This window comes from Microcaecilia unicolor, chromosome 2 (genome assembly GCF_901765095.1).
Source record: "Microcaecilia unicolor chromosome 2, aMicUni1.1, whole genome shotgun sequence".
NCBI lineage: Eukaryota > Metazoa > Chordata > Amphibia > Gymnophiona > Siphonopidae > Microcaecilia > Microcaecilia unicolor.
The window spans coordinates 346,133,810-346,152,167 of NC_044032.1; the positions used below are offsets into that span (position 1 = coordinate 346,133,810).

An 18,358-nucleotide genomic window follows, 5' to 3' on the forward strand; every position below is an offset into this window, starting at 1 on the left:
ATTCTCTTTTTTCTTTTTTTTAAACACACGTACAGGGAACTGAAAAATAAAAGAAGATCAGCCCCCCAGACGGAGCAAATCCCTTCTCTATCAATAACACTACCTCACCAGACCATTGCAGACTGCACAGGATGTACTGCTACCTCTGCTGAGACTGAGAAAATACTGGCTAGTGGAAGGACTGCACAGGTTATATAGGCAGTGTTCAAAGTTCAGTATTTTCTCAGTCTCCCTCTGCTGGTAGGAGTACATAACCCAAGCGTCTTGACAGGTCTGGAGGGTTGCTGAGGAAGTTTACTTTAGACTGGCTACAACCAGTCTAAAGCAAACATTCCCAGGACTGGAAGCTTTGTGCATCGGGCCCTAGGTTACTGCTTCACATCACACCAAAACAGACCAAAGAAAAAGAAGAGAAGGTTGGAAGTGCAGTCCAGGGAAATGTTTTTCTTTCGTGCTGGAGCTCTGTGTACAAGAGGAGAGAAGAAATTCTTACCTGATCAGAAAGAAAGACAGACATTTCCCTCCTGCTTCCCCTCTGAATTCTGGAGTGGGTGTTGGGATGGATTAAGGCTGGAGATTTCCCCTTTTTTCTGGAAAGATGAGTAAGACTAGAGAAGGCTGGGCTGATTCCTGAAGGTCTCAGGTAAAGTCCTTCTTCTCCCCCTCTGAATATCTGGGACTGGGGTTTGAAAGGATTTCCAGTGCCAGGGGACAAAAACAAATCTGCTCTTCGTCTGAATCTTTTCTGCTCTTTGCAGCTCCAGGGGCAGCCATACAGGAAGAGAAAGCAAAGCAGCAGCTGAGCAGTTCAAAACTCTTCCTTCACTCCCCTTGCTAAGGTCATCCAGTAGCCCACCTCCTTAAGGTGGATCTTTAGAGATAGCTGGTCCCACACAGGAAGAAACAGATCAGAGGACTGATTAGTCATTTTGTATCTATGGTCTTATAAGTTATTGTGACCTGAATCAATCAAATCTATGTGTTTATTTAAAATATTTATATCCTCCAAGATCCTCATGTATTTGGTGGCTCACTGGCTCACAAATAAACATTCATAATAAGAACACATAATTAAAGCATATATAACATGCAGGGCCAGAATTAGGGGGACTAAACACAGCTGTAGCGGACCCGGGGGTCCAGGCATCTCTTTCCCTTCTCCCCACTACAGTCTATCTCCACCTCCCTTCCTCTCACCTTCCCGATCTTTCAAAATTTATTTCCCTTTATCCATCTACACGTCTCCTTCCGTATTTGAGAAGAGGCCAACTCTTCCTACTCCCCCTTTTTGCCCTGGTGCAGCAGCCAACCTCACAAGCTGCTCCTGCTGCCACAAAACTTTCCCTCAGTGCTACAATCCGCCCCCCTGATGCAATTTCCTGTTTCCACCTGAGCAGATCGTGGCAGAGAGGGAGGCTGCTGCACCAGGGCCCCTCTGAGAAGGGAAATAACTTTTAAAGAAAACTGCAAGGTGACGGGAAGGAAGGGAAATGGACTGTGTGTGTGTGGGGGGGGGGTGGGGGGGGGGGTAGGGGTAAGATAAGATAAGAGATACCTGGACCATATAGTAGCAATGCAGGTGGGGAGATCGGGGGGGGGGGGGGGGGGATCAGGGGCCCCTTCCTTAACTTCTGCCTTGGACCCCACCATGTCTAAAACCAGCCCTGATAAACCTAAAGTGGAGGAGTAGCCTAGTAGTTAGAGCACCAGTCTCAACATCCTGAGGTGCCCAGTTTAAATCCCACTGCTGCTCCTTGTGATCTTGGACAAGTCACTTAAGCATCCATTGCTTTAGGTACAAATTAGATTAGGAACAGGACAGGGAAATACCCAGTGAACCTGAATGTAACTCACCTTGAGCCACTCCTGAAAAAGGTTCAAGCAATCCAAGTAAAATAATTAAAAGTAATGCTCCAAAATATAAAATTAAAAATTCTCACTTTAAGTCCCTCAGATTGGTTATTCATAAAACTGCAGTTCTCCTTAGAGAAAGACTCAAATCATTCTATTCACCACAAGATTGTCAGAATAATATTGTTTTCTAATTCTTTTAAATAATTCCACATTCTTCATTGTTCACAAAATCAGTGATAAGCCATTCAACAACTTCAGTCCAGTTACTTTGAAAATAGTAGAAAAATCTATCTGATCACTCTGGAACTCTCACTATGTAATTAAATGTATGCGAAGAAATGCAAAGTGATGCACTTAGGGGAATAGAAACCCTCAGGAGATGTATGTGTTAGGCGGGGAGAATCTGTTAGGTACGGACGGGGAGAGGATCTGGGGTGATAGTATGTGAGGATCTGAAGGCGACGAAACAGTGTGACAAGGCGGTGGCCGTAGCTAGAAGGTTGTTAGGCTGTATAGAGAGAGGTGTGACAAGCAGAAGAAAGGAGGTGTTGATGCCCCTGTATAAGTCGTTGGTGAGGCCCACCTAGAGTATTGTGTTCAGTTTTGGAGGCCGTACCTTGCGAAGGATGTAAAAAAGAATTGAAGCGGTGCAAAGAAAAGCTACGAGAATGGTAAGGGATTTGCGTTACAAGACGTATGAGGAGAGACTTGATGACCTGAATATGTATACTCTGGAAGAAAGGAGAAACAGGGGTGATATGATACAGACGTTCAAATATTTGAAAAGTATTAATCCGCAAACGAACCTTTTCCGGAGGTGCGAAGGCAGTAGAACGAGAGGACATGAAATGAGATTGAAGGGGGGCAGACTCAAGAAAAAATGTCAGGAAGTATTTTTTCACGGAGAGAGTAGTGGATGCTTGGAATGCCGTCCCGCGGAGGTGGTGGAATGAAAACGGTAACAGAATTCAAACACGCGTGGGATAAACATAAAGGAATGGATCCTAAGGAGCTTAGCCGAGATTGGGTGGCAGAGCCAGCCGGTGGTGGAGGCGAGGATAGTGCTGGGCAGACTTATACGGTCTGTGCCAGAGCCAGTGGTGGGAGGCGGGGCTGGTGGTAGGGAGGCGGGGGATAGTGCTGGACAGACTTATACGGTCTGTGCCCTGAAGAGGACCGGTACAAATCAAAGTAGGGTATACACAAAAAGTAGCACATATGAGTTTGTCTTGTTGGGCAGACTGGATGGACCATGCAGGTCTTTTCTGCCGTCATTTACTATGTTACTATGTTTAATTAGGCACTTAATTGGAAAGGTTTATACAAAACGTTTTTGCTTCATGAAATTGCATAAAGATAGCATTTATAATGGAGTGTAAGAATTGTATGGTAAATGGGTCTCAGCTTCTGGATCTTCTTTCACTTCTGGTTATAGTGAGGTTGAACAGTGCAGTGGTGTACCTAAGGTAGTTGACACCCAGGGCTGGTCATTTTTAACACCCCCCTCCAAAATCCAGTACTAGGAATACTGAGAATACAAAACACTTAGGACCTATAGAGCAATTCTAGCATACATAAGCAGTCATTTCTACAAGTCACACAAGGAAAAGGAAAGCATCTTAAACACTACAGTGAGCACTAGAACATCAATTCACCTATTGTAAAACAAAACCAGACAGAATGTACAGAACGATGATCCTGCAAAGTCAATGCAACTGAAAGCCATGTCTTTTTCACAACACAGATACACCCTAATCCACTATAGAATAAGTAATAATAAACTTTCTATTTAGACAAAAATTAAACTACTACTACTACTTAACATTTCTAAAGTGCTACTAGGGGTTACGCAGCGCTGTACAATTTAACATGGAAAGGACAGTCCCTGCTCAAGGATCTTACAATCTAAAGACAGGTGTACAATCTAAAGACAAGTGTACAATCTAAAAGACAGGTGTAGAGTCAATCTGATAGGGCATACTATATTTCTCGAAAGGTTAGGTGCCGAAAGCAGCATTGAAGAGGTGACTTTTAAGCAGAGATTTGAAGATGGGTAGGGAGGGGGCTTGGCGTAGGGGTTGAGGAAGATTGTTCCAGGCATAGGGTGAGGCAAGGCAGAATGAGCGAGCCTGGAGTTGCAGTGGTGGAAAAGGGTACTGAAAGGAGGGATTTGTCCTGTGAGCGGAGGTTACGGGCGGGAACATGGGGAGATGAGGGTAGAGAGGTATGAGGAGCCGCAGACCGGGTGCATTTGTAGGTAAGGAGGAGAAGCTTGAATTGTATACTGTATCTGATTGGAAGCCAGTGAAGTGACTTGAGGAGAGGGGTGATATGAGTATATCGTTTTCTGGCGGAATATAAGACGTGCGGCAGCGTTCTGAACGGATTGAAAGGGGGATAGATGGCTAAGTGGGAGGCCGGTGAGGAGTAAGTTGCAGTAGTCAAGGCGAGAGGTATGAGAGCATGGACGAGAGTTCAGGTGGTGTGCTCAGAGAGAATAGGGCGAATTTTGCTGATGTTGAAGAGGAAGAAGCGACAGGTCTTGGCAGTCTGTTGGATATGCGCAGAGAAGGAGAGGGAGGAGTCGAAGATGACTCCGAGGTTGCGGGCAGATGGGACGGGGAGGATGAGGGTGTTATCAACTGAGATAGAGAGTGGAGGAAGAGGAGAAGTGGGTTTAGGTGGAAAGACGAGGAGCTCGGTTTTGGACATGTTCAGCTTCAGTTGGCGGTTGGACATTCAGGCAGCAATGTCGGATAAGCAGGCCGATACCTTGGCCTGGGTCTCCGCGGTGATGTCTGGTGTGGAGAGATATAGCTGGGTGTCATCAGCATAAAGATGATACTGAAAAACCATGAGATGAGATCCGTGAGCCTAGGGAAGAGGTGTAGATTGAGAAGAGAAGGGGTCCAAGGACAGATCCCTGGGAACTCCAACAGATAGTGGGATGGGAGTGGAGGAAGATCCATGAGAGTGTACCCTGAAGGTGCGGTGGGAGAGATAAGAGGAGAACCAGGAGAGGACAGAGCCTTGGAACCCAAAGAGGACAGTGTGGCAAGAAGTAAATCATTATTGACAGTGTCAAATGCTGCGGATAGATCGAGGAGGATGAGGATGGAATAGTGGCCTCTGGATTTGGCGAGGAGCAGGTCGTTGCAGACTTTAGAGAGTGCTGTTTCTGTCAAGTGTAGAGGGTGAAAACCGGATTGAAGTGGATCGAGGATGGCATGAGAGGAGAGATAATCAAGGCAGCGACTGTGAACGGCGCGCTCAAGTATTTTGGAGAGGAAGGGTAGGAGAGAGATGGGGCGGTAGTTGGAGGGGCAGGTAGGGTCAAGTGATGGTTTTTTTAGGAGAGGTGTGACTACGGCGTGCTTGAAGGTGTCAGGGACAGTTGCAGTGGAGAGAGAAAGGTTAAGGGATGCGACAGATGGAGTGGGTGACAGTATGGGAGATGGTGTTAAGTAGGTTGGTGGGGATGGGATCGGAGGAACAGGTGGTGCATTTCGAGGAGGAAAGAAGGCGGGAGGTTTCATCCTTGGTGATCTCAGGAAAGGAGGAGAAAGAGGCCATGGTTGGTTGGTTGTTGGATAGGGCTACAGGCTGAAGAGGAGGTGGTAGCTTGGTAGTGAACTCAAGGTTGATCTTTTGCACCTTGTCGTGGAAGTAGTCAGCCAGTGATTGAGGAGAGAGTGAAGGGGGAGTGGGAGCGGGGGGCACTTTGAGGAGGGAGTTAAGGGTGGTGAAGAGACGACGAGGGTTGGAGCTGAGAGAATTGGTCAATTGGGTGTAATTGTCCTGTTTTGCAAGGAATAGGGAGGAATGGAAGGAGGATAGCATGAAAAACTGAACCCCCAAGATGCCAGACTCTGCATACAATGCAACACCACAGAAACAGAAAATGTCCCCTGGTACTGTGCAAAATATAACGACAGCAGATGTAAATTTGAAAAAACTAGCAAGTACCAATCACCACTTTACAAATTAACAAACAGAAATAAAACAAATATAGAAAATAAAATAATACCATTTTATTGGACTAATATATTTAGCTTTCAGAGGCCAAAACCTCCTTCCTCAGGTCAATACAGTATAGTGCTGTTACAGTATCCTATCCTGACCTGAGGAAGGGGGTTTTGTTCTCCGAAAGTTAGTCAAAATGTATTAAAATTAGTCCAATAAAAAGATTACCTTATTTACATGTTCTATTTATAATAATTTATTAGCACATCTACAATACTACTTTATCCTAAAGCAAAAAAATAAAAAATATATTTTATTTACAGTTTGTTGTCTCTGGTTTCTGCTTTCCTCATCTTCTTTTCACCGTCTTCCATCCAGCATCTGTCTTTGCTCTCTCTCTGCCATCCAGTGTCTGCCTTACCTGCCGTCCCTTCCATCCACTGTCTGCCCTTTCTCTCTGCCCCTTCAATCCACCATTTGCCCTCCCTCTCCCATCCATCCAGGGTCTGCCCTCCCTTTCACTGCCCCTTCTTTTCGGCCCCCAGTTCCAGCCCCATTATACCACCTGCCTCTAGTTCCAGCCCAGCCCACATCTCCCACCTGCCCCTCCTTTTCAGCCCCCAGTTTCAGCCCCACTATTCCACCAGTCCCCAGTATCAGCCCAGCCCTTTTCTCCCACCAGTCCCGAGCTTCAACCCCCAACCACTTCTCCCTGTCCCATTTCAGCCCCCAATCCCAGTTTCAACCCCAGCACTTTTCTCCCACCAGTCCTGAGCTTCAGTCCCAGCCACTTCTCCCTGTCCCCTTTTCAGCCCCAGTCCCCACAGTTTCAGCCCCTGCCCCTTTTCAGCCCCCAGTTCCAGTACTAGCCCCCTTATTCCACCTACCCTCCTTTTCAGCCCACAGTTCCAGTCCCCTTCATTCACATGCCTTGCATTAGGGCCCCCCTTTTCCGCCCCAGACCCATTCTCCTACCTGCCCCCTTCTCAGACCCCACATCCAGCTCCAGTCCCCTTCTCCCATCTGAGCCCCCTCCCCTCTGACCACCCCACCCAAACCCAGTCCCCTTCTCCCATCTGAACCCGCCCAGACCCAGTCCCCTTCTCCCATCTGAGCCCCCCCCACCCAGTCCCAGTCCCCTTCTCCCGTCTGAGCTCCCCAGACCCAATCCCCTTCTCCCATCTGAGCCCCCCCACCCTGTCCCCTTCTCCCATCTTAGCCCCCCCACACAGTCCCAGTTCCCTTCTCCCATCTGAACACCCCCAGACCCAGTCCCCTTCTCCCATCTGAGCCCCCTTCCCCGACCCAGTCCCCACCTGCCTACCAGCTCTGTAGACGAACAGATGACCCTCTTCTCCTGCCACCCAGCCTTAAAAAAAATCTGTGAAGCGCCTCGCGTCTGGTCTGCTCTGCTGTAAAGGAAGCAAATCGCCTCGTCACGTCAGCCCTTCCCTGTGTCCCGCCCTCTGATGTAACTTCCTATTTCCGCGCAAGCGGGACACAGTGAGGGAAGGCGATTTGCTTCCTTTACAGCAGAGCAGACGCGAGGCACTTCACAGTTTTTTTTTTTTAAGGCTGGGTGCCGGGTGGCAGGAGAAGAGGGTTGTCTGTCCGTCAATGGAGCTGGTAAGCAGGTAGAGACTGCGGCGTCAGTGGAACACCCCCCACCTGCTGACACCCGGGGCGAACCGACCCCACCGCCCCGCCCTTTGTACGCCACTGTGCAATAGCACAACTACAGCTGGCTTAACTACTGATGCCCAGAGCACCAGCGATTAAGGGCACCAAAATATCTAGCCTCTGACCTCACCTTGTCTTCAGGTTAAATCTTTCCTCCCCGCACCTCCCCCAGTCTCTCCCCTTCTTTTTCCCTCAACTCTCTCACTCCCCTGTGGACCTGTCAAGTTTACGTAGGTTGCTGGCAGCAGTGGTAACAGCAGCATGACAGGCTGCTTTGGACCCGCCCCAGGGTCTTCCCTTTGCTGTGTCCTGCCTCCTCTGATGCAATTTCCTGTGGGTAAGACATGGCAGAACACCTAAGGGCTGGCCAGATAGCATGTCATGCTGCTGCTGCAGCTGGCAATTGACGTAAACTTTATAGGACTGTGGGGGAGAGAGGTGAAGGAGCAGTACCAGACCCATGGAGAGGTGAAAAAAAGATAGTGGACTGGGGGGAGGGAGATGAGAGAGTGGCAGGGCAGGCCCAACCCAGTAAGCGAGGTAAGCATGGCAGGGGGGCGCGGACCTCTGGAGGGCACCACCATGCCATGCTTACCGCCGCCGCTTACCTCAGCTCCCGGATCCTGACAGCAGCCCAGCCCTCAGTTTCCTCTGCCGGTACCCTCGCCGCTTGGGGGATTTAAATCTTGTGTTTATATTTACCTCCAATGTCGCAGCAGCTGCACAGCATCAGTGAAAGCGCTGCCCGACGACTCTAGCCTTCCCTTCGCTCGTTTGTTCCTTCTCAGTGTCCCGCCTTCTTCTGACATCATTTCCTTGCGAGGGCGGGACACTGAGAGGGAACGAACGAGCGAAGGGAAGGCTAGAGACATCAGGCACTGCTTTCACTGACGCTGCGCAGCTGCTGCGACAGAGGTAAATTTAAATACAAGATTTAAACCAGAGAAGAGGGCAGGCAGGTGGACATTGGAGTGGGAGGGAAGGGGAGAGAGGAGCATTGATTGATGGACATGGATAGGAGAGAAGGGCCCAGGGAGAGAGAAGAAATTGCTGGACATGGAGGGAAGGCTAGGGGAGAGAGGAGAATTGGTGGATATGGATGGATGGCGGGGGGCAGGGGAGAGAGGAGCATCGATGGACATGGATGGGAGGACAGGGCCCAGGGAGAGAGGAGAAATTGCTGGACATGGAGGGAGGGCAGGGGAGAGAGGAGAATTGCTGGATATGGATGGATAGATGGAGGGCAGGGGAGTTGCTGGACATGGGTGGATGGAGGGGAGAGCAGGGAAGAGGAGAGTTGCTGTACATAGGTGGATGGAGGGGAGGGGAGAAGAGAGCTGCTGGACATGGATGGAGGGAAGGGCAGTGGAGAGAGGAGGGTTGCTGGACATGGGTGGATGGAGCAGAGGGCAGGGAGAGAATTGTTGGACATGGATGGCGGGGAAGAAAGGGAAGACAGGAAGGAGATGCACATGGATGGAGAGAAGAAATTTTGGACATGGATGGAGGGGAGGGAAGACAGAGGAAGGAGATACACATGGATGGAGGGGAAGGGAGAGAGAGAGAAGAAATGCTGGACATGGATGGAGAGAAGGGAAGAGAGAGGAAGGAGATGAGATGAGGGAAAAGTAAGAGAGGAAAAAAACTCCACATGGATGGAGAAAATAGGCAGAAGCTGGATCCACTGGACAGTCAAGTCTGCGGAGGACCCAGCTTTTACTTATGAATATAGAGCAAGAAAGGAGGAAAGTAAAGAAATAAATGGAAAGGAAGCCCTGGAAACTGAGTTAAGAGGACAGATAGCAGCAGAATCAGATACTGGGCCAGCATGATCAGAAAAACAAAGTCACCAGACAACAAAGGTAGAAAAAATCATTTTATTTTCATTTTAGTGTTTGGAATATGTCCACTTTAAGAATTTACATCTGCTATCTTATTTTGCAATGTATAGCAATGTGTTTCTTTCTATTTTTCTGGTATTGTGCTGCATGCAGAGTCTAACTTCTTAGGATTTCAGGTTAATTTTTGAAGAATTTGAAGAGGGGCTATCTCTGTTCTGTATGTGTGCAAGGTTGCAAGTGTCTGAGTAGGGATCTGTTTGTTACATTCTGAGATTTTGCTAACACATTGTTTTTCAGAGTTGGCAAGACTGTCTGTTCTCATAATTACTGGTCTGTATGCTAATTTGGTTTGTGTCATTTTGAGTATAATGGAGCTGTAACAGCTTACATAAATTATTTATAATGAAAACAAGAAAAAAACACAAGTTCTTTTTCTTCTTTACTGGTGTAATATTTTCAATGATGCCATGGCTGGTAAAAGGGGTGTGAGTACTGTAGGGGCAGAGCCATAGTGATCCCACCACTGGATGGGTAGGGGCCCGACTAATAGGCTGCAGGAGGGCACCAGAAATCCTAAGACTGGCCCTGGGGAGTGGGCACCGGAAGTGATGCAGGCTGGGACAGATGAGGGGGGACAATGGAAGTGATGCAGTAGGGGTGGGAGAGATGAGAGAGGGGGCAGTGAAAGTGATGCAGTAGGGGAGAGATGAGGGAGAGGGCACTGAATATGATGAAATAGGGGGTGGGAGAGACAAGGGAGGGGGCACTGGGCATAATGCAGTAAGGGAGAGAGAAGAGGAAGGGGGCACTGGACGTGATGCAGGAGGGGGTGGGAGAGATGAGGGAAGGGGCACGAAGTGATTCATTGGTGGGGGAGAGATAAGGGAGACTGGACATGATGCAGTGGGGGGGGGGGGGGGGGGAGATGAGGGAATGGGCACCAGAAGTGATGCAGTAGTGTGGGTGCTGCCAGTCAGGGCATGACCATCCCTTGAACCGGCTGTGAGCAGAACTTACAAGTAGATGATGTTTAGCATCTTCTATGTTATCAGCTAGTGGGTCATCTGATGATTTTGCTAAATGTTCCTCATTCATGGCCTTATGATATCCGTAATAGACCTGAAACATTATAAGGGATAAGACTCTAATTTTTCAGTCACTGTTATATCATCCTCTGAAATAAACAACTGTTCTAACAATCATTCCTGATTCTTCCCTAAAGTGACTGTCACTTGTTGCTTTTGTTGTTTTTCTTGGGGCTGCAAGTGTCATCGATAAATATTCTGGTGTGTCAGGGAAAATACTTCACAACCCCTGCCTTTAAATAGCTTCTCACTGGTTTCTCAGACATTAATGCTTTTTGCTTCCACTGCTGTTAGTTTGCTGCTTTTCAAAATCACATGATCCAAATTGAAGCAAACATTTTTTTTTTTACTTTTTCATAAGAAACCAATAAAGATTAGACAACAAATCTTTATTTTTGAATGGAAACACATGAAAAGTCAGTTAGTTTTGTGTTGCGAGTACTGTCACAGCCACTTTTACATCCAAATGTAGATCATTTATTTGGAATTTTATCAGTGCGTTTTTTCTAGCGAAAAAGGTGCCAGTACTCAAATACCAGGCCACCCTTCAGGGGGATGGGATGATCACTGAGAGACCCACCCCACAATAGCCAGGCTCCCTGCAACCACTCATAGAATCTATGACCAGGCAGAATTGGTGTGTAGAGCCTGAGATCTTTCATTAAAACTTGGGGACCATGAGTCAATTTTAGCAGACAATGGAAAAGGTGCCGGTACTCAGTACCCCCAAGTACCCCCTCAAAAAAAGCCCTGAATTTGATTAACCCAGATTCCAGAAGTAAAAATATTTTTGTAAACTACCAATATGACTTAAACACTTGGAAATCTTAGTGTAAATAGGGTGAAAAAAATTAAGAGGAGCTCACCCGGGTTAAAGCTGATGGTTCCAGGGCTAGCTGGGGTTCTGCTGTTGCTGGCTGCCATTTTGGGTTGGGTTGGCTAGTGTGGCTGCAGAATTCAGGGGCTCTGGTAAGGAGCTTTGGGAGGGGTCAAGAGCTGATAATATGCACTCTTGAGTGCACTCCAACCTTGCCTGACGTTTCAGGGCCCTTAGACAGCGATCAATGGCTTCCAGTCTAGCTTCCACCCTCTCCAATACAGGATCACATCTAGGGGCAGATGCAGGGCAATTTGCAGCAGCTGCAGTTGCCCCTGAAACAGGCTGTATTGGAAAGGAGGGGTGGAGGCAGGAAGCCATTGCCGTCTCTTGGAGAGCTTGGATGTCCCTCCTGATGCTGGTCCAGCTGCTCCTGGGGCAGCACATGACATGGGGTACAGGGTAGGCAGGTGGGGGAGGGGAAATGGATCGAGGGGGCAGCAGAGGTGTCTTCTTCATCCTCCCCCTCTTCATCATTATTATTGACCTCCACCATCTCCTCATCATCATCTTGCCCTAGTGCCTGGCCCTGTGGCAGAATCTGGGCAAGGAGGTGGGGCAGCTAGTGGCAGACCTACAAAGATGGAAACAGAGACACTGGTTACAGTCATGCTCTCCATCACCTGCACAGTTGACTCTAACATAGGGTTACCATATGTCCGGGTTTCCCCGGACATGTCCTCTTTTTGAGGGTGCCGTTGGGAGTCTGGGCAGGTTTCCGAGTTTTCTCTTTTTGTCCGGGTTTCTTCTCAGTTCGGGTCACATGACCATGACCTGTGCACGGACCGATGCCGGCAGGCAGCAGCATCTGTGCGTGTGCCAGCCAGCCTGATCAGCTGATCTACTCATCTTGCACTGGGACCTGCACCTGCGCCAACAGCGTCACCATGCACGCAAGGTCGTCGTGCAGTGCACGCGTTGGGTGGCGGCTGGCTAGTGGGCAAAAGGAGCTCGAACTCAGAGAACAACAACAGGACAACAGAGTAGGGCGGGAGTCGGGACCAGACGACAGCAAAGGGCCAAGGCACGGTGCATGCGTGCACCACACTGACTCACCGCTTGTTTGATTGACCACATCCACGAATCCAGACACGATCATCACCGATGTCTCCTGAGCCGTTGAGCCTCAGAGCCAGGCTGCCGGTAATGTTACTAAGGTGAGCAAAGCTTGAAGAGACGGAGGAATCAAGAAGAAGAGAGAGAGAGAGAGCTGCCTGAGACAGACAGAAGCGCCGTGCGCCACTATCTGCGGCTGCAACTTGTCCAGAAAGTTTACCAGTTAAGTTTTTTCAAGTTCAACAGGCAGGCTGCAGCACAGCAGCAGATTGTCTCCGCGTTCATAATTCCTCTGTCTCCCCCTCACACAGTTTATTTGTTTCCTTATCAGCACAGCACAGCAGTGTTTGTCTTAATTAAAGCTTCCCAAAAATCCCACACCACACAAGAAACCACCTTCCTCCACAGCAGGGAACTATTTTTTTTTCCAGGTGGTAAGGTTTCAGTGATGCTTTTGTTATTTATTATATTATCATGCAAACATTCACCAGAGCTCACACTACCTGCCTAATGCTGTGCATTAGAAGCTGCCTCAGACTCACAGAAGCACAGGAGGGAACTAACATTTTTTTTCCCCAGGTGGTAAGGTTTCAGTGAGGCTTTTGCAAATATTCACCAAAGCTTACACTACCTGCCTAATGCCGTGCATGCATGTGCAACAGAGACTGGGTGCACGCCTCGCACAAAGAATATAAAAACTGCCGAGGTTGGCTTGCCTTCTTTACCTACTCTGTTTCCTGAAAAGACCACACTGTTCAGCTATGCAGCACTGAGGTAATAAAAAGCAAAAACAGTTTTATGACATAAAGTATTGCTCCAGACTCTAACCCCCAGTCAATGTTCTACAAAAAGAATGTGTATGTATGTGATGCTTGGCACTCTGGTGCTGAGTGATATGACTCGGGTCTGACAGTACCTGACTCCTCCTGGCCCAGCCTGAATCAGAATCGTTAAAGAAGATGAGAGAGGAAGCAAGCAAGCTACAGCAGCAAAACTGCAAATCCTGAATCCTGCACTGTGACTCTCAGCCTGCCTGCCAGTCCAAGTTAATCTTGGTTCTTGGAGTACCAGCTGACAAAGAGAAGACCCGAGAGGGCCATTCTGTCGAATTCTCCGCTGCACTGCTGTGCACCCCCCCCCCCTCTCGCCAACGCAACACCATCAACCGACTACTGCACTCAAGATGAGTAATTGGGAGACTTTTGTGGAGTCTGGGATTGAGGGGGGGGGGGGGGGAAGGAAATGGGAATGGTGGAAGTGGGGTTGAATAAGTGGAAATATATATGCTGGTTGTTCACTCCTCGCCATGTTCAACCCCTGGATAAAAGCCATTCATTGATACCCAAAGAAGACTCCACTATACACTAATTGGGCTCATAAGCAGTTCAAGCGGCAGCCTCGTGAGACTTCCATAGAAGTCTTGTTTAGGGGGTGGGGCATGGGTGAGAAGGGGTGTGACGGGGGTGAGGTATGTGGCCTCTTTTTTTCTTAGGGCAAATATGGTAATCCTACCCTGACACATTCTGAGGTGGCATTGAAGTTTGGGAGTTGAGCATGTTAGGGACCAAACTTTTGACTTTTGGTTAGACATTGGCAATTAGTGGCTGCCATGGAGATGAACATGAAATGAAGAGAGTCATTGGATACGAAAGTACTACTCACTTGCCTTGGCACACAGCAGGTTGCACAGCCCCTGGAGGAATTCCTGGTCATGCTACTGCAGAGTGGCCCCTTTTACAGAGGTCCTCCCTCTTGAGATAAGGGTGGAAAGGGAGAGGGAGGTTGAGTGCCAAGTAACATGACAGATTTTTCATACAGCCGTTTCACTTCTCAGGCCTGCTCCTGCTTCCATCTCACAGTTTAGCATGCCATGCCAATGTCTATATATATGTGTGTAATTCCTGAAGGAAGCAGATGTCCGGTTTCAGCTTTTTGAATACAGCAGGATTTTCACTCTCTTGAGTGTTGAACTCCTTTCACATTTAAGGTAGTGAGACTTAGCTTTGTCATAATGAGATTACCAGAGGAACAACCAGTATTGATATCATATAATGTTATTACCCATAGGGTTGTAATACCATAGTGCCTGCTGTTCAAGTTTATCAGTGTTGACAGTTGAGCTACCTCTTGGCCCATCTTGATGCATGCGACCCCAACTATTCTTTTTTATACATTTAACTTTTTGCGTTACTTCCTGGTTTATTTTTACCTTTTTATTTTACCTCATTACATTCATCAGCATATGCACTCCTACTGCAGTCTCTAACGTTAAATACATAAAAAAGAATAGTTGGGGTTGCGTGCATCAAGATGGGCCAAGAGGTAGCTCAACTGTCAGCACTGATAAACTTGAACAGCAGGAACTATGGTATCACAGCCCTATGGGTAATAACATTATATGATATCAACACTCATTCATGAACCTTTGGTAGAGTGTCCCAGTAAGAATTTCTGGAGGTCCAATGGATCACTGAAGTGCTTAGTAACTTTGCGGTAACTCACTTGCATCACAACAGGCAAGTAACTCCATATTGGGCCCCAATGTCTTCAATATCTGATGCTTGTCTAAGAACATTTGCATTTTTTGGCTGTGGGTTGCGAGAAATCTAAAACCAGAAAAAGCTTGTTGGTATACATCAAAGGTGATTTTCAGCTAGCAGCTTGGAGGAGTTGTGGCACAAGAATTTAATGATAGGCCTTGGCAAGAGCTTGCCTCATGGGGAAGTAACAGCGACTCTGTGTGTACGTCCAATATCGAGAGGAACGCCATGAGGAATGTCCACCAGCATAGTTAGGCATGACTCCAGAAAAGTGATAAGATCTGTACCTTCAGTCACCTCCGGCAGACCAAGCAGTCGAAAATTGTTTCTTCTCGTATGGTTCATGAGATCTTACATGTCGTGCTGCAGGATGTCTAATTTGGAGAGCCGATATTGAACACTGGCATATTGATTATCATAAGCTGACACGTGCCCCTCACCTAGTTCTAAACTAGTATTAAATTGAGGTAGTTGCAGTGACATGGACGTAAGTTCAGTTTTGATCTGAGAAGAGGTTTGTAGATTCTGTTGCATGAGCTCTTGAAAGTCAGCTGCGTGGTCTGGTGGTAATGGTGTCTGTGCAGCCTTCTCTGGGGAGTCAAGCTCAAATTTGGAGCATTTAGAAGCTGATTGCTATTGTAGAAAACTGTTGTAACTTGCCTTTGGGAAAAACAGGTCAAGAGGCTTACCACTGTTAAACTAGGCCTCAATAAAATCATAACTCTGTCTGATTCAAAGATTGCAGAAACACAGTTGTGACAGCCTAAACAGTTACTGAAACTTGGCACTGATGTAAAAGTAGCCGCAAATGGTGTAAAAATGCCAGCTGGACAGGCCATAACGAGAACATTCGGGCAGGGATATCTTGCAAAAGATAGATGACAGTGGGCCAGGTGCAGAAAAACAGAACTTTGAGAGGGGCTGGGCGAAACCTGTGGCCAGGAAAGTCATTGTGGTCAAAACTAACATGTGCTGGCATATTTACAATAATTGAAGCTAATAGATATCAATGTAATAAAAAGGATATAAAAGACTGACAGCAGAATAATGTATTGAAGAGTCTAGATCATGTGAGACAGGCTTGTTTCACTGTCGGATCTCCCTATGAGAAAAGCTATAATTGATCTTGTATTATCTGCTTTGGTGAGTATCAATAAAGATTGAGAGCTGATTTCTCATAACTCGCAGTCCCTTCTGATTGGTGTCTTTATTGCCTACAGCTTGTGGAAAGCTCTGGGCCATATGAGGTCAATATAAGGGAAATTAAAAACATTTGGTGACATGCCCAACTGCTGATAAAAGCTGGGATTCAGCTCAGCTGTTCATGCACAGGGGAGTTTCCAGTCTTTGACCAGTCGTCGACTAAATATAGTCACTAAAAGCTGGGAAACCACCTCTTGTGCTTGTCACTCATTTAGTTCACTTACAATTTTTTTTTTGCTTTCTGCTGCATGTGCAGATCTGTTATGCCCTTTTTGTTTCAAAAGAAAACTTTTTTAATTGGCTTTAGGTTGAGTGGGATACTCCTGATTGACCCTTTTGTGGGTTTTCAAATTTCCTACCTCTTGATAGAGGGAGAATAAGGAAATCCCCCTTAAGGGGAATATACTACATTTCTATCTGGCTTTTTAATTTGCACGTTATTCGTTCCCTTTCTAAATTTGGTCTAACAACTAATTTTAGAGTTTGGCCTTGTTTTTAAATTACCCAAACTTTCCCTTTGGTTTTTTACTTCGGGCCTTGCGTTAGTTTAACGTCGCCTGGCTAGGGTGTGTGTATTCCCATCTCTTAGCCCCCCCCCCCCCCCCCCCCCCCCGAGAGGGAAAACACAGATAAGGAAGAGAACTTAGACTCCATTAGGCGCAGCCAGTAAATTACCTTTTATTAGCTTGTCACAGAGCCAAAAAATACAAATAATAGTTCGCTCCCTGAAGCAGGTTGTCGGTCAGCAAATGCGCATCCTGAAAGACAAGGATTGCTCAGCTAACACCTCCCAGACATCACATATATAGTGTTGCAAATTCCATTTCTCATAAATCATGTGATTTCCCATAAACTGACACCATTAGGCTGCCTTCTACCATATATGGATTGGTCATGTATTCTATCATTCTCTCCTGACGTGTTTGCACGTGAACAGTCTGTGGCCATTGGCTAGTCAATTATCAGTATAGCATACAGTTAGTCACACAGCAAAAAATTACATAGAACAATACCCTTGTGTCCTCTCTCTGTCTCTCTCCACAAATGCAGCATACTGGTAGGCTTCACTGTGTCCTCAGTCCCTTAGCAACTATCAAGGTTACATCCACCTTTATATGAAAAACATACTCAGCTGCAAACAAATGTTATGACGTGTCAGTTCTCAGCTCCTGAGAAGGCAATGATTGTTACACAAGATGCTGAGTTAGTAGGCTAACTTGTGAGAACCAAACTGACAGTACAGGCCTTAGGCCTAGCCCTTAGTCATAGGCATATACAGGTGTCACAATTTTTCCTCCTGTGTCTTATAATAATTCCTAGGGAGGATATTGGTCTGGGGACACCCTGATCAACAATAACTTAGGTTTAGAACGGGAGGTCAACTGTGCCCTTAGAACCTTTTTGCTCTTTCTACTGGTTATTGTCCTGGAGGGTGAGAAGCCCCTGCAAGTGCTGTGGACAAACGCTCTTCTTATCCAGCCTCTCTCGCAGGACGCCTGGGTAAAGGGGGGTATCTAAGCACTCCCATTGTGAGCTCCCCATTGTGAGCTGGAGTGGCTCCCAGTACCGGTTGAGCTGGAGTGGATCCCGGTTTGGAGGAATACCCCTGAAGAGTGGTGAGTATATATTTCACTTTTAAATTGGATTTCCATTTTGACACAGGAATAGGTATAACTGTTGCTTTATTGTACTTTAAGTTGTAATTTAGTTATTGTGTATTTGCACTTCTTTCAACTTTGTCTCTACACACACTACATAATCCCGGCTCCCAGTGTTACCCTTACACAACTATGTCTACCCCGCTAGACACTGTTATAAAAGTTTTTGTTATCAGTAGTTTCCAGGGGGGAAGGGGGAGATGAAAGCCAGACCAGTTTATATGATTCTGTCCCAATAAGTCTTTGTAGCTGTATTTTTTTATATATTCATTTGTATCTGATCCAGCAAAATCAATAACTGACAATTAAACTCATATCATGCTACATATTTCCCTCGCTTGATTCTTAGAGACAATATTAGCACAATATTGGAACGGAGAATCACAAATAACTATAAAAAGTTACAATTTTAACACTAACACAACACAGAAGCAGAATTCAAATAAAACAATAACAAAGATATTGGACTATTTACATGGGTGTATTGGGATAAGTGAGTCTTTGAATCATGGATATTGAACCTTGGAACATGTCAGTTAATAGGAATTGTGACTATTATAAGCAAATACTCATTATTATTAATTTTGTTTGTTTCTGCTCA

The 18,358-nt window shown here is 46.7% G+C and overlaps 1 protein-coding gene across 4 annotated transcripts in view; it reads right to left on the reverse strand.

The window, feature by feature from the left end:
- LOC115463707 (zinc finger protein 2-like) overlaps window positions 1–18,358 on the reverse strand; it is a 255,895-nt gene that overhangs the window by 61,960 nt on the left and 175,577 nt on the right. For 3 of the 4 annotated variants that reach the window (XM_030194427.1, XM_030194426.1, XM_030194424.1), the window contains exon 1: window positions 494–807. The exons of the other annotated variant lie outside the window; for it this stretch is intronic. In XM_030194427.1, the coding sequence (XP_030050287.1) occupies window positions 494–517 (24 nt within the window). In that variant the 5' untranslated portion in view covers window positions 518–807. Of the gene's footprint in view, window positions 1–493; window positions 808–18,358 lie in introns of those variants that run through there. 4 annotated transcript variants of the gene reach the window in all.